At 38.2% G+C, this 15,187-nt stretch overlaps 1 protein-coding gene across 1 annotated transcript in view; it reads left to right on the top strand.

Annotated features, from left to right (window-relative positions):
* The window catches only part of LRRIQ1 (leucine rich repeats and IQ motif containing 1), a 139,594-nt gene that overhangs the window by 120,440 nt on the left and 3,967 nt on the right, over positions 1-15,187 (top strand). The window contains exons 26-29 of the mRNA XM_054399999.1: positions 4,979-5,095; positions 6,364-6,382; positions 14,143-14,333; positions 14,502-14,686. Coding sequence (XP_054255974.1) covers positions 4,979-5,095; positions 6,364-6,382; positions 14,143-14,333; positions 14,502-14,686 — 512 coding nt within the window. The remainder of the gene's footprint in view (positions 1-4,978; positions 5,096-6,363; positions 6,383-14,142; positions 14,334-14,501; positions 14,687-15,187) is intronic.

The raw sequence follows: 15,187 nt of genomic DNA, 5'->3' as shown, positions 1-15,187 counted from the left end.
AAGTAAAACTCTCAAATAAGTTACATCCTAAAGAACAGTTAAAGGATCTCATGAAGATTTTTACTATTTTAATAACTGACCTTGAAGCTCTTCACGTGTATGCTTGGTAGAACACATAAAAATGCAAAATGCTATCAATGATTTGGTTTGGTAAATCTTTGCTTTATTTTTATTTGTACCTTGAACTAAATATCCTCTGTTGTTGTTGTTGTTATTATTATTATTTTCTCTCCTTTTCTCAAAATTTAAAAAAAATCATCTCAGAAAGCAGTAAAATTTTTCTACTTCCTCTCATGGGTGTAAACCTATTTGCATCCAAGGACAAGAAATAAAGCATAATAAAAATAAGTAAAGACAACAGATACAAGTGAAACAAATATAATATGTGCCCAGTTACTTATTCATATTAATTTTGTTTTTTGGTTTTTTTTTGGTTTGGGGATTTCTTCTTTCAGCTTCTTAATTCCAAGTGGCATTTTTATCCTATCCAAGACTCTCTCATGTGCCCCTCATCCATTCCATCTAGATACAATTCTAAGCTTTTGGTAGTGGAACTGTCCTCATTGAATATTTCTTATGGAAAAAAAAAGGCAGCTGTTTGAATAATGCAGGATCATAAAACCTGTTGTAAACGCAGTTATTTGACAACAAAATAACTGAGTTTTAGTTTTAATTTATGTAAAATTTTTACTTCTTGCAAGACTCTAGCTAGATGCTTAATTTATACTTCAGTCCCAAAGCTGCTCTTACGTCACTACAAGAGCGTTTGTACCTAGATCACAGGATCCTGTGCACAGATTTTCACTGAAAAGGCAAAAGGTGTGAATTCAAAATTAAGCATAGTAGTTTATTGCAGGCATATGATGAATCAGGTAAGTCCTGTGTTTGCACTGCATCCCATTCCTATATTTTCCTTTTTACTTCTGTTTGTTGTAGCGTTGCACTCAAGGAGAGACTACTGCAATCAAAACACTTCTGATATTTAACTAATACCTTCATTGTAACTGAGGTGTTTGTTTTATGACATAGTTTTTTTCAGTCATAATTAACATTTAAGCCACTAGCAGTCTGTAAGTGTAGTGTCTGAGAGTCGAGTATAGTGTGAATAGGAGTAAGGAAACTTCACTATGCTTATGTGCCAGTCTGACTCATAACTGTGTTTGAGAATTCATCTTCAGGCTGTTGGATCTCCATGCCAGTTCTGTCTTTCATGACTCCAGTTAGACCAATAACTGGAACAGCAATGCTGATAATAGTAAACATTTCTTAGTGCTATTCAGTAGGTATCCAGAGTGCTTTATCAGTGCATTATTATGCCAATTTCAAAGATGGGAAAATACAAAAGGAGTGATTTGCAGATATTTACAACAAGCTCCTCTTGTCAATATTTCATTCTGAATTAGTTGATCGTTCTCCACAATGGCTTTATTGTGTTGGGCTGAAAGTGCTGAGAATTGTGTGAAGGATGGAAAGGAAAAATACAGTCATCTATGCCTTGATGCAGTTGGCATAGATCACTCCTATATAGCAGAGTTGAAAGTACACCCTAGGAAATCTAAGCAGCACTTCAGGATCTGTAAAGAAAACTTTAGCTGTTGCTATTAAACTATGAAATAGCCTCTGATTTATTAAACCTACATTCAAGAGAACAGAGAGTTTACACCTTTAGAGTACCTGGGATTTTGCAAAAATACATTCAGGCTGAGGAAGTTGTCCTGCTCCTGTCAGCAAGAGTAAAACCCTGAGCTGTGTCTGCCTGAGTCTGACAGGCATCTGAAGCATTGATTTCTCAGACATCTAACACGCACTCAAGATCGATAAATTGCCACATTTGCCTCACAAAATGTTACTACATTTTACTCACAAAATATTTGACTGTGCTGCTCACTAAATGATGCATAAACCAGTGGAAATTAACAAGAAAAGAAACATCTGTGAATTTTTGACTGAAGTTTAGACAAGCACAATCCATGCTCGGACAGATACGCTGTTGTTCTGCCAAAATAAAAAAGATATGTTAGTAATTTCAACCCCCATGGTAGGGGGGCTGGAACTAGATGATCCTTGGGGTCCCTTCCAACCCTGGCAATTCTGTGACTTTTCACAAGTTTCAGCAAGTCTTTGGGAACTTTTTTTTTTTTAATGGACTATAATAATACAGGTTTCATACTAATGGAAAGGCAGAGTGTCCCTTACGAGGAGTTGCATATAAGCACAAAGCCACAAAGTCTAAATTTACAGGTTCCTGATGTTCATTGTGAAAATTATATTTAGCTATACAGACAGGTTCATAAACAGGAAAGGTTGGTAGTCCAGAAATAATCTAGATAAGGCAACTAGGATGTGACTTCCAGAAATAATCCAGGTAAGGCAACTAGGATGTGACTTCCAGAAATAATCTAGATAAGGCAACTAGGATGTGACTTCCAGAAATAATCCAGGTAAGGCAACTAGGATGTGACTTCCAGAAATAATCTAGATAAGGCAACTAGGATGTGACTTCCAGAAATAATCCAGGTAAGGCAACTAGGATGTGACTTCCAGAAATAATCCAGATAAGGCAACTAGGATGTGACTTCCAGAAATAATCCAGATAAGGCAGCTAGGATGTGATTCCTAAGCCTTCCCTTTAATGCTACATTGACTCTATTATTCTTAAATTAATTTTCAATTTTATTGTTGATGGGTTTGTTCTGGTGTTTGTATTTATTCTGTTTTAAAAATAAGGCACTGATTTTATTTTCTTTTTATCAAAATACAGAAATAAATAACTGGCATCTCTAGTTTATCTTTATTATTAATACAGCCTTCTAATTGCCAAGCAACTGGGTATGAGCAAGCAGCATGTCCAGGTGGCCAAGAAAGCCAGTGGCATCCTGGGTTGTATCAGAAATGCTGTGTCCAGCAGGAGCAGGGAGTTGATTGTCCCCTTGTACTCAGCTCTGGTGAGGCCAAACCTTGAGTACTGTGTTCAGTTTTGGGCACCTCAATACAAGACAGGAGGTGCTGGAGCCAGTGCAGAGGAGGGCAAGGAAGCTGGGGAAGGGCCTGGAGAATAAATCTGATGAAGAGAGACTGAAGGAGCTGGGGATGGTTAGTTTGGAAAACTCCTGAGGGGAGACCTCCTGGCTCTCTACAACTACCTGAAAGGAGGTTGTGGAGAGGTTGGTGCTGGTCTCTTCTCACAGGTGATTAGTGATAGAACAAGAGGAAACAGCCATAAGCTGCCACTGGTTCGATTTAGACTGGACAGTAGGAAACATTTTTTGAGGGCAAGAGTGGTCAGGGATTGGAATGTGCTGGGCAGGGAGGTGGTGGAGTCCCCAAGCCTGGCTGTGTTTGAAGGTGGTTTGTATGCAGTACTTGGGGTTATGGTTTAGGGGTGAGCCTTGTACAGTAGGGTTCTAGGTTGGACTTGGTGATCCTGAGGGTCTTTTCCAACCTGAATGTTTCTGTGATTTTATGAGTGCACAGGAAAGTCAGTCTCAAGCATAAATTGGCCCCAAACTTCTTTTCCAGGCTAAATGCAATTGCTCGCTCTTTTTTTTTTCTTTTTAACAAAGAACATACTCCAGTCTTAATTATTTTTGTTCTTTAGCAATGTTTGCAACTTCAGAAACTGTCTTTTTAAATGAGAGATGCAATTTCAAAATTATTATTAACAGGTTAGATTTATTTTGAAATGTCACTAATTAACCACTTAATTATACTACTTTGAGGCTTTCAGCCTCCAGTTGGATATGTTATGGTTCCCAGCCAAAAGAATTACTGGAAAGTTTACTGGTTGATTAATTAACTTCATTCTTTGCTCTTTAGTAGAAGCCTTTCTGTACTTAGAGATATCTGCTACCCTTTGAGATGTTAAATAAAAGAGATCCAAATGCAAAGAAATGGGGAATCCTGTAAAAGGAAGACTTAAGCCTTTATCAGATTTACCAAGAGTAAATTATATATTTTAAGAGAAAAAACCCAAACAAACGATTGACTTTATTTTATTAGAGCCAGGAGAAAATGAATGGAGATCATGTTAAAAATGCTTGAAAGCTCTTGATTTCAAAAAGAAAGAATTATTTAGTAAGATCATTTTAAATGTCATAAAAAAGAGGGCTATAGGCTGTGAAAAGTTCCTGACTTTTACACCTAGCATACTACAGGAAAGCATCCACAAGAAAACAAAGTTTTTACTATTTGGAATTTATAGCTTTGTTGTATAGATGTGCAGATGGACTTACATCCAGCCATGTGATTGAAGATTTGCTTGATTCTTCCACAGATGCTTTCTTCTTTACAGATATCCAGGAAAGATATTTCCATTGGTAAAATGCTGGTTTGTGTAAAACAAATGTCATAGCTTTGATCAGGTCTAAAGATTGGCTTGTTTAAATAATCACCTTAAATGTTCTGTAGAAACAATTGGCTAAAGGACTCAGGTGTCTGAATGGAAATGAGAATGATCTTTTCATGTATTTCTGTATGTGCTTATATTTGCTGTGTAGCACCACTCAGCACCAAACTGAGTATCTCTGGGCTTTGTGGAATGATGTCTCTTTTATTTGGTCTTATACAGTCAAACAAGAACTTGGTAATTAGATATATCTCCCAAACTACTTCTCCATCCACTTGAAAGACAGCAGTGCTAGTTCCTGGATCAAAAACATTGCATAACTCTATATATGTGTTCAAAACAACGTTCAAAATGGGCAGGTGGCAGCACTTTTAAAAAACACTGTTTTATTATGTAGTGATTTTACTCTCTGTTTTGATAAGGAGTTTGGGTTTTAAGAAGCCCTGCCTCGTGAAAATACTTTTAAAACAGTCAGCAATGCGTCGTTATGAAAGCTGTGTGCTATTGAATCAAACCTCTTTTTTTGTGTGTGTGCATATTACCCTAAAAAGAATCTGAAGCAGTGAAATGCAGAGAGTTTTGGTTGGCTGGGTTTTAATTTCACATCTATGTATTGTATTGTTTATTGTTTAGAAAAGAACATATCCCCTCCAGAGAAGTTGTGTCTGGGTCCATCTCGTAGAGAACGGATATCGTTTCGGGACCATCCAGTACAGCTCAGCGGAGGATGGGGAGCAGGCAAAAAAAAAGGCAAAAGTGTAAAAATATTACCTTGAATATTGGACATCATTTAACCAGATGATTTAGTCAAATATGGATGTCACAGTTTGAAGGGGGAACTTTAAGCCTAGTTAATTTTCTTTTTAAGCATGTGAGTATCAGCTTTTGGATTCTCGTTTATTACCAACATAAACAATTTCAATGAGCTACATTTGACTTATTATGCATGGTTAAAATAGTTTTATTTGGGTTTTGGGGGTTTTTTGTTTTCAAATCAAAGTATTTCATACCTCTCAGTAAGTTATCACAGTTTGTGTTTTCAATACCTTCAGTGTTTATTGTGGTGTAGGATGCAGAACTGCTAAAACTTTCCAGCACAGGGAGTGTTGTAAAGCGGGGAAAGTTTTAGCTTGCTTTTAAGAACTCGTTGGGATGTGCATGGTTCATGCTTGTCTGATGCATGTCACGTATCAAAACAGGGAGTTCTCATTTTCTTACTAATAAAATGTTTGCCTGCAAGCTGTGTTGTAAGCTTCTAACAGCCAGCAGTGCACAGAGAAAGCTGTTTATATTTTACTGAAGCAGCAAAAAATTCTCAGCAGCCTGTGGGGTAGCACAGTGACATAAGAACTCCTCTAGAACGTTCCTCAGCACTTATAGTCACAATGTGATAAAGCAACCTCTTAGAGTTTTATGCTTTTAAAGATTTCTGACATTTTCCCAGGGGGTTAAAGAAAAATAAATAAATAAATAAATAAATTTACTAAGCTCTCACTTTGTTCTAGGGTAATGTGATATTATATCTACATGACACTGTTAACCCGATTTTATTTGTTCTTGCAGCCACACTCCTTCAGACCCAGGTGTAAAAGTTTTGGGGTGCAAGGAGGTCTAGAGAAAGAGAAGAAATACTGCTTCAACTGTTTATGGTTATCTAACTCGTTGCTCCTAGTGAATGCTTTATCCGTCAACACAGAGGACAGGAATTGTTCCTTGATTTCAGATTGTAATGTTTTCCACTTGGAGGGTAGAAGTTGCTAATTTGATCTAGAGAAGTCTGTCTTTGGTATTTCCTCATCAGTTTTTGGCCAATATTATGAAGCTTCAACTCCCTACAGCTGAGAAAGAGGTGGGAAGAGTAATGGGGCTTGAAACTTCAGTCAGTAAAGAACATAAAATCTCACGTTGTGGCTGGTTTTGAAATGTACTTAAGTTGCACATGGCATTGTTTTGTGAGGTGCTTTTTATGCTGAGATCTGCATATGGATTGAAAGCTGGTAACTTTCATTCACTTTCAGATCTCCTGGAGAACCTGCAGTAAGTAATCTTGCTCACTTGAGTCAGTGTGTTGGTTTTATCATCTTCTCGAGTGTCAGTGCAGCCTGCTTCAGAAAATACCTCTTTACCTTTCTGAGAAATTGTGTGAATTGATTAACTCTAATTGTAGTGAACACCAGGTTTATGACATATCTTGTAAGAACATACCAAGGTCCTGTGCCTAGCTCTGAAGCATGAGGATATTGAAGTGCTAAGAGCATGGACATGGGTCCAGAGGAAGCCACAAAAATCTGGAGAACATCTCCTATGAGAATAAGCTGAGATGGGGTTGTTGCCTGGAAAAGGCTCTGGGGACACCTTAGAGCAGCCTTCCGGGATTTGAAGGGAACTACAGGAGAGATGAAGAGGGACTTTTGACAAAGGCATGGAGTGACAAGGCAAAGGGTAATGGCTTCAGACTGGAAGAAGCTGGATTGAGACAGTACATTTGGAAGCAATTCTTCCCCATGAGGGTGGCCAGCCACTGAAAAAGTTGTCCAGAGAAGTTGTGGAGGCTTCAAGGCTGGAAATATTCAAAACCAGGTTGGATGGGGTCTTGAGCAACCTGCTCTAGTGCAAGGTGTCCCTGCCCATTGCAGAGGGATTGGAACTAGGAGATCTTTAAGGTCCTTTCCAATCCAAACCATTCTGTGGTTCTCTGTGAAATGATAATCAGTGAAGATTGCTTGGCCTGACTATAGGAAGGCTGTGGTTGTCCACAGGGTATAAAATGTCCTTAGATGCTTAAGTTACCTAGTTAGTCCCCCAATATATGTGTAATAAATGGTCAGCTAAATTTCCAGATCTACTATATAATGGTTTTTAAGTATCCCAAGAAGTTGTAGCTTCTATGATTTCAGTTGTATCACTGAGGATATAAGTTCTGTCAGAAAAAACTTGGTTGATTAAGGGCATCTGCCACTATATGTGGCAGTGTGGTCAGTAAATAGATACACCACTGTTAAGGGTGTTAACTGGAGATCAAAGTGAAAAAATCAAGCAGATCGCAGTTGAATGCTTCTTGCAGATTATTCCCTCTCTTTAGATGGTCCATAATATACTGCTTGTCACCACAGCTATAAGAGATATTTGTATTTCTATTTTCATAAACCTTTCAATATCACAGTCTCACGGTATATCAGAGGTTGGAAGGGACCTCAGGAGATCATCAGGTCCAACCCTCCTACCAGAGCAAGATCACTTAGGGTAGTCCACACAGGAATGCATCCAGGTGGGTTTGGAAAGTCTCCAGAGAAGAAGATTCCACAACCTCTCTGGGCAACCTGTTCCAGTGCTCTGTCACCCTCACTGGGAAGAAGTTTCTCCTCGTGTTGAGGTGAAATCTTCTATGTTCAAGTTTGAACCCATTGGTCCTTGGGTTGGCCCCCTCCACTTGACACCCACTCCTCAGATATTTAAACACATTGGTCAGATCTCCTCTCAGTCTTCCCTTCTCCAGACTAAATAGCCCCAGGGCTCTCAGTCTCTCTCTCAAGTCCCCTAATCATCCTTGTGGCTCTCTGTTGGATTCTCTCCAGCAGGTCTCTGTCTCTCTTCAACTGGGGAGCCCAAAACTGGACTCAGTATTGCAGGTGCAGTCTCACCAGGGCAGAGTAGAGAGGTAGAAGAACTTCCCTAGACCTGCTGGACACACCTTTCTTGATACATCCCAGGATACCGTTTGCTGTCTTGGCCACAAGGGCACATTGCTGTCCCATGCAGAACTTGCTGTCCACCAGCACTCCAAGGTCTGTCTCTGTGGAGCTGCTTTCCAGCAGGGCAGCCTCTAACCTGTCCTGGTGCCTGTTGTTATTTCTCCCCAGATGCAGGACCCTGCACTTGTCCTTATTAAACTTCATGAGGTTTGCCTGCATCCAGCTCTCCAGCCAGTCCAGCTCACATTGGATGGTGCACAGCCTGACAGGGGCAGCTTTTTAACATGCAATTTACCAAATTACAAACTGGAGTGGCAACATTCACTGCCATGCCTTTTCAGGCTCGTAATATGCTTAGTCTGCTGTTCCATGAGTTGATCTTATCATGCATGGATTGTGTAGCCAACAGAAATTAAGTTATAATGTGGCTGCTTTCATTCCTTCGCGTCGTGTTGTGTAATAGGGTTGTGCCTTATTTTTGTATCCAACACAGCTTTTTCAGCTGCATTGTTGAAAGTGAATAAATGTGGAAGGTGCAGCTTCAGTTCAAGCTAGCAGAAAGACCTTTCTTGCTTTCAGGACAGAAGTAAAAGAACTTTAAACGTGGACAAGTGCTTACTGTTTGTAGTCACATCTTACAGTGTGTAAGGTTACAGGTAATAGAGGTAGCACAAGTGCTGCACATGGTGATATATCTGTGGCAGGAATTCTTCAAGCCCTATTCTGGACAGCAGAAACCTCTTCTGTGCTTCCTCTGTGTCTTTCTTGGGTTTTCTTTTCCTTTCCTTCCTTCCTTCCTTTTCTTTTTTTTTTCTTTCTTTCTTTCTTCCTTTCTTTCTTTCTTTTTCTTTCTTTCTTTGTTTCTTTCTTGCTTTCATGCTTGCTTGCTTTCTTGCTTTCCTTCTTTTTTTTTCTCTTTAATTTCCTTTATAATTTCCTTTTTTATTTCTTTCCCTTTTTATTTTTTTCTCTTTTTCTTTTTTCTTTTTCTCCTTTCTTTTTCTTTTTCTTCTTTTTCTTTTTCTTTTTCTTTTTCTTTTTCTTTTTCTTTTTCTTTTTTCTTTTTCTCCTTTCTTTTTCTTTTTTTCTTTTTCTTTTTCTTTTTCTTTTTCTTTTTCTTTTTCTTTTCTTTTTCTTTTCTTTTTCTTTTTCTTTTTCTTTTTCTTTTTCTTTTTCTTTTTTTTTCTTTTTCTTTTTTTCTTTTTCTTTTTCTTTTTCTTTTTTTTTCTTTTTATTTTCTTTTCTTTTTCTTTTCTTTTTCTTTTTTCTTTTCCTTTTCTTTTCTTTTTCTTTTTCTTTTTCTTTTTTCTTTTTCTTTTCCTTTTTCTTTTTTTTTTCTTTTCTTTTCTTTTTCTTTTTCTTTTTCTTTTTCTTTTTCTTTTTTCTTTTTCTTTTTCTTTCTCTTTTTCTTTCTCTTTTTCTTTTTCTTTTTCTCTTTTTCTTTCTCTTTTTCTTTTCTTTTTCTTTTTCTTTTTCTTTTTCTTTTTTCTTTTTCTTTTTCTTTCTCTTTTTCTTTCTCTTTTTCTTTTTCTTTTTCTCTTTTTCTTTCTCTTTTCTTTTCTTTTTCTTTTTCTTTTTCTTTTTCTTTTTCTTTTTCTTTTTCTTTTTCTTTTTCTTTTTCTTTTTCTTTTTCTTGTTCTTTTTCTTTTTCTTTTTCTTTTTTCTTTTTCTTCTTCTTTTTTCCTTTTTCTTTTTTCTTTTTTCTTTTTCTTTTTATTTTTATTTTTTTTTTCTTTTTCTTTTTCTATTTCCTTTTTCTTTTTTCTTTTCTTTTTTCTTTTTCTTTTTCTTTTTTCCTTTTTCTTTTTTCTTTTTCTTTTTCTTTTTCTTTTCTTTTTTCTTTTTCCTTTTCTTTTTTCCTTTTTCTTTTTCTTTCTTTTTTCTTTTTCTTTTTTCTCTTTCTCTTTCTTTTCTCCACCTCCCACCCTCCAGCACAGCAATTCCCATTTAGAACAAGATGATCTCTGGCAATCCATTCTGGTTTCAGAGTAGCAGTGAGTTAACAGTGACCACCCAGCACTGCACCACAGATTGCCAAAAATACATTTTTCTACATGTGCTACTGTGGTGCTCCAGACCTCTTTGCAGCTCACTACCATCCTCTCCTTGGCACTTTTTTTCTGTTCCTGTAGATCCTTTAACACGAAGGAGGAGAGACTTCATGTGAATAAGCTCTTAAAAAAAAAATAAAATAAAAATCTACCTTGCATGTGTAAAGCTCGAGTCCTAGAATTGTATAAAAATATTCATTCAAAATTAAGAATGAAACAACCAAGGTGCATTTTATGCATTGATGCTTTGATGGGTGACGTTTGCCAAGCGTAACTGTAAACTTTTCTTTGAGTTCTCTTGAACGGATCCCTGGAGTGGCTTTCCCTGTGCAACTTCCCTGAATGTCTGCACGGTAATGCTTTAAACCCTCTGTCGTTTGAACGGTGGCATTGGGGGCATCATTACCTGCTGCAACAGAAAAAATGGTTCACAAGCACATACTCTGAGGAACGAGGTGTTAATGGTACTCAGATAACCCACACCGGAGTAACAAAACAGTGTGAGGAGCTGTTACTGAATTAGGGGCAGATTATCCTATTTACATGTTAAGGCATTCTTAACTAGTAACCTTGCTCAAATAGATGTCTTAGCAGATCTGTGAATAGAATGTATCTATAGCATAGACATTGTGTCACATTCTGACCTAGTAAATCGTTATTATTAATAACCCTATTACTCAAATGTGCGCTAAAGGAGCATCCCCTGTACATAGCATTTACATTTTCCAATAAATCTGGCTGACACCCAAATGTGGCCTCAGGCCCCTGGGTGCAAAACTTCCACTTGGTCTCCCCCTTACAACTGTTGTATGCACTATGAGGAATATACTGATTAAGATCCTTTTTATTTTAGTGTCAGATCATGATAATGGCAAAGTATATTTATCAAGATACATTTGCAGTTGCTCCTATCATCATCAGTAACAGCCAGGCTAATACTCTGGGACTCTCGGTATATTAGTAGGCTGTTCTTTAATGAGAAAAATATATATGAAAAGTAGCTATTAGTGCATGGCCCCAAAAAGGCAGGAAAGGAACTCAACCATGTCATAAAGAATTGAGATCCAAGCTGCTTGTGCTGAGATGTACTAGCTGGGGGGAAAAAGGAAAAATAGGTGCCGGCAAACTTTGTTTTATTTCCTTTTACTGTCATCAGTGAAAAGCAAATTAACTAATTTTATTTTTATAGGAGTTGTGAAAAGCATAGGAGCTTTGACCAGGAGTCCGTGGAAGGCAGACACATGACAGTCACTGCTGATTTTGTCAGCATTGCATAAGGTCTTAGAGAATGGAAATCTTGCCTCACAGTAAACTACTGCAGCACTTGTTAGGAGCTGTGTGATGTAAAAATAAATGGATGGATGGATGGATGGATGGATGGATGGGTGCATGGATGGGTGGAAAGATAGGTAGGTACGTAAGTAGAGAAAGAAAAGAAGAAGGAAAGAAGGAAATGAAAGAAAGAAAGAGAGAAAGAAAGAAAGAAAGAGAGAAAGAAAGAAAGAGAGAAAGAAAGAAAGAAAGCAAGAAAGAAAGAAAGAAAGAAAGAAAGAAAGAAAGAAAGAAAGAAAGAAAGAGAAAGAAAGAAAAGAAAGAAAGAAAGAAAGAAAGAAAGAAAGAAAGAAAGAAAGAAAGAAGAAAGAAAGAAAGAAAGAAAGAAAGAAAGAAAGAGAAAGAAAGAAAGAAAGAAAGAAAGAAAGAAAGAAAGAAAGAAAGAAAGAAAGAAAGAGAAAGAAAGAAAGAAAGAAAGAAAGAAAGAAAGAAAGAAAGAAAGAAAGAAAGAGAAAGAAAGAAAGAAAGAAAGAGAAAGAAAGAAAGAAAGAAAGAAAGAAAGAAAGAAAGAAAGAAAGAAAGAAAGAAAAGAAAGAAAGAAAGAAAGAAAGAAAGAAAGAAAGAAAGAAAGAAAGAAAGAAAGAAAGAAGAAAAGAAAGAGAAAGAAAGAAGAAAAGGAAGGAAGGAAGGAAGGAAGGAAGGAAGGAAGGAAGGAAGGAAGGAAGGAAGGAAGGAAGGAAGGAAGGAAGGAAGGAAGGAAGGAAGGAAGGAAGGAAGGAAGGAAGGAAGGAAGGAAGGAAGGAAGGAAGGAAGGAAGGAAGGAAGGAAGGGAAAGAAAGAAGTAGGTAGATGATAGATAGATAGATAGATAGATAGATAGATAGATAGATAGATAGATAGATAGATAGATAGATAGATAGATAATCTCTGAAAGTGGGATGCCAGCTGGTTATGGATGTAGCTGTAGTGAAGTAGGAATGGGACACTTCATTCTTCTCATACAGAGGCAGAAAAATGTGTCTCGAGTAGGGAAAGAGACATAGATATGGCCTGCAGCTAACAGAAGATTGGTCAAAAACAGATTAGTTTTATAAATGTAGAGAATGAACAGGAAAGTGCTGACCACATGCCCTTGGATCCATGCTCAAGGCAGTTTTTGGGTGCAAAGTTGTACTGAGGGATTATTAGCACTAAAAGCCCCATTGGAGAGATGTTCCTTAAGTTACATGCTGACCAGTGGATGGGGACTGGGTTTTCAATGACATTTTTGGCAGAAACATCATGCAACTGCCCCAGACTGGCCATCCTTACAAGGACCAGGCATTGGAAGCAAATGGGTTATCACAGTCTCACAGTATATCAGAGGTTGGAAGGGACCTCAAGAGATCATCAGGTCCAACCCCCCTTCCAGGGCAGGATCACTTAGGGTAGTCTGCACAGGAATACATCCAGGTGGGGTTGGAAAGTCTCCTGAGAAGGAGACTCCACAACCTCCCTGGGCAGCCTGTTCAGGGCTCTGTCACCCTCACTGTAAAGAAGTTTCTCCTCATGTTGAGCTGAAATCTTCTAAGTTCAAGTTATTGTTAGTTAACACAGATTGACTTCCTCCATTATTTTGATGACACCATGGATAACCACACACCTAGCTGCCAAGGACTGGTATTTGTTCCTCTCCTGATCTTCACTTGAATAATAGATTTGTTTGGGAGCTGACAATCTTTTCTTAGTTTCCTAGCTGATTGATTGCCTTTTATAAGGTTAAGGTTTTGGCTGTGTTTTGTTTTGTTTTGTTTTTATCAAACACTGAAGAAGCCCAAAACCCCAGGTAGATGAAAAATTACTGTGTGACTAAAGCCATCCCTTTAGCAGCAAGCAGGCAAGAGCATCTTATATTAGTAACAGCCAGTGCCAATGGTTTCACCCAGTTAAGATGTGACTGAAATAAATGAATAAATATTTGTTAATAGGTGGGGTTGGGAGTTACTTTATTCTTTTATTCCATGTTAATTTCTCTTAGATAAAAAAAAAAAAACAGATGGTAGCAATTTTTTTTTGAGAAGTCTTGATTCCAGTCTAAACGCAGATAAGCACCACCGAAGGGCTGAGCCACAACCAACATGCATGACAGAGACTCACAAGTACAAGATAGCTTTTTTCTTTTTTTTCTTTTTTTTTTTCCCCCTGAGAAATCGCTATAGCTATTTTAGTTTAAATGCACAGAATCACGCAGAATCACAGAATCAATAAGGTTGGAAAAGACCTCAATGTCTCTGATTCAAGTCAGCTTAATTCTCTATGCTTGTGATCCACGCTGTGAAAAAAGAAGGAAAATAAAATAAAATAAAATAAAATAAAATAAAATAAAATAAAATAAAATAAAATAAAATAAAGTAAAATAAAGTAAATAAAATAAAATAAAATAAAATAAAATAAAATAAAATAAAATAAAATAAAATAAAATAAAATAAGCTTTATTTTCATTCTACATTCCCGTCATTAGCTGAGAGCTGTCCCGTCAAAACTGGGTGTTTTCTGCCACCATCACCACGTGTGGGAGGTTCGAGAGGTTATTCACTGCAAGAACATAAGTCAGCCTTAAATTTTACTTTGGTTTGCCTAATGTGCCTATTTAACACCGTTCTGCAGCAATTTCCCTTTAACCGGCGATATCCTTAATGTGAGAAAAGAAGGCGTGCCGCGGGAAAAAAGCACTGCGAGTCTCTCTAAGTGGTAATTTCTCGTGGCCTTTTCTCTTCCATCGCAGTTTATTCTTAATTTACAGCTTCTGTGAAAACTACCGAGGGGACGAGCGAGGAGGCTTCGTGCCGCTGGAGCCAGCGTCGGTCCGGGGAGCGGCAGCGCTGCGGCCCCGCTCCGGAGGAGCACGGAGCCACATCTCTGTCTCTGTGACCGTTTCCTATTCTACGAGCAACGACTTCGTTCTTTGTTGCGTGTTCAGCCCCATTGATTTCGGTGCGACTTTTGCCTGGAAAAAAACAAACAAACAAACAAACAAAACAAACAAACGAATAATAAACAGAAAACAAAAAGGCCCAAACAAAACCTCAACCGCAGTAGTGAGCAGCTGCGTTTTATGCAGCTCTTCATCTTGATGCCATTTTAATTCGCTTCTAATTGCAGGTAATGGCTTGGGAGGTTGTTGCAGCTCGGCCGTGTGCCAGGTTAAACTCAGAGCCTCGACCAGGGCGGTGCAAGAAGGACTTCTCCCTGGTCTGGAGGGATGCACTGGCCGTGATGCCCAGTGGCCCAGGGGGCGACCCGCTTTCTCTTCACGGGTTCTTCTTGCCCTGCGAGCAGGAGGTGAGGTAAGGATTCACGCTCACCCCACCTCCTCTTTACCTGATTGCTTGGTAACGTTTCCCGGTGCCCCAGCACTGAAATAAGTGCTGAATAAGCAGCAGAAATAAGTGACTTTTCTGCTGGGATCATGTCTCCTCCCCACTGCCCATCGCTGCCTGATACCCTCTAGAAACAGCCATCACACAGACGGGCTAGGGAAAAAGTCTCTCACGGTGACATATGACAGGTACGATGTTTGTCAGGCAAAGTGAAATATTCCGAAGCAATTTGTAACACGGTGGATGAATTTTGATTGCCCCGGGTAGAAACAAAAAGAAGACTGTCTCTAACCACAGGCTGGGGGATGATTTTATTCGCCAATATCAATATTTGTGTGGAAAGCTTAAAATATGTTGTTTTTCCAAGAGCTGAAGTTTTAAAAGGGGAGGAGGAGGCCCGTGGATGAAATATTAGCAGCATATCGGTTAACCACTAAGTCCTTTTCTGTATTCATCTAGCCGTTTCTG

This window comes from Indicator indicator, chromosome 3 (assembly GCF_027791375.1).
Source record: "Indicator indicator isolate 239-I01 chromosome 3, UM_Iind_1.1, whole genome shotgun sequence".
NCBI classification, from domain to species: domain Eukaryota; kingdom Metazoa; phylum Chordata; class Aves; order Piciformes; family Indicatoridae; genus Indicator; species Indicator indicator.
Note: the sequence above shows the minus strand (reverse complement) of the source record. Positions and strands in the feature narration are given on the sequence as shown.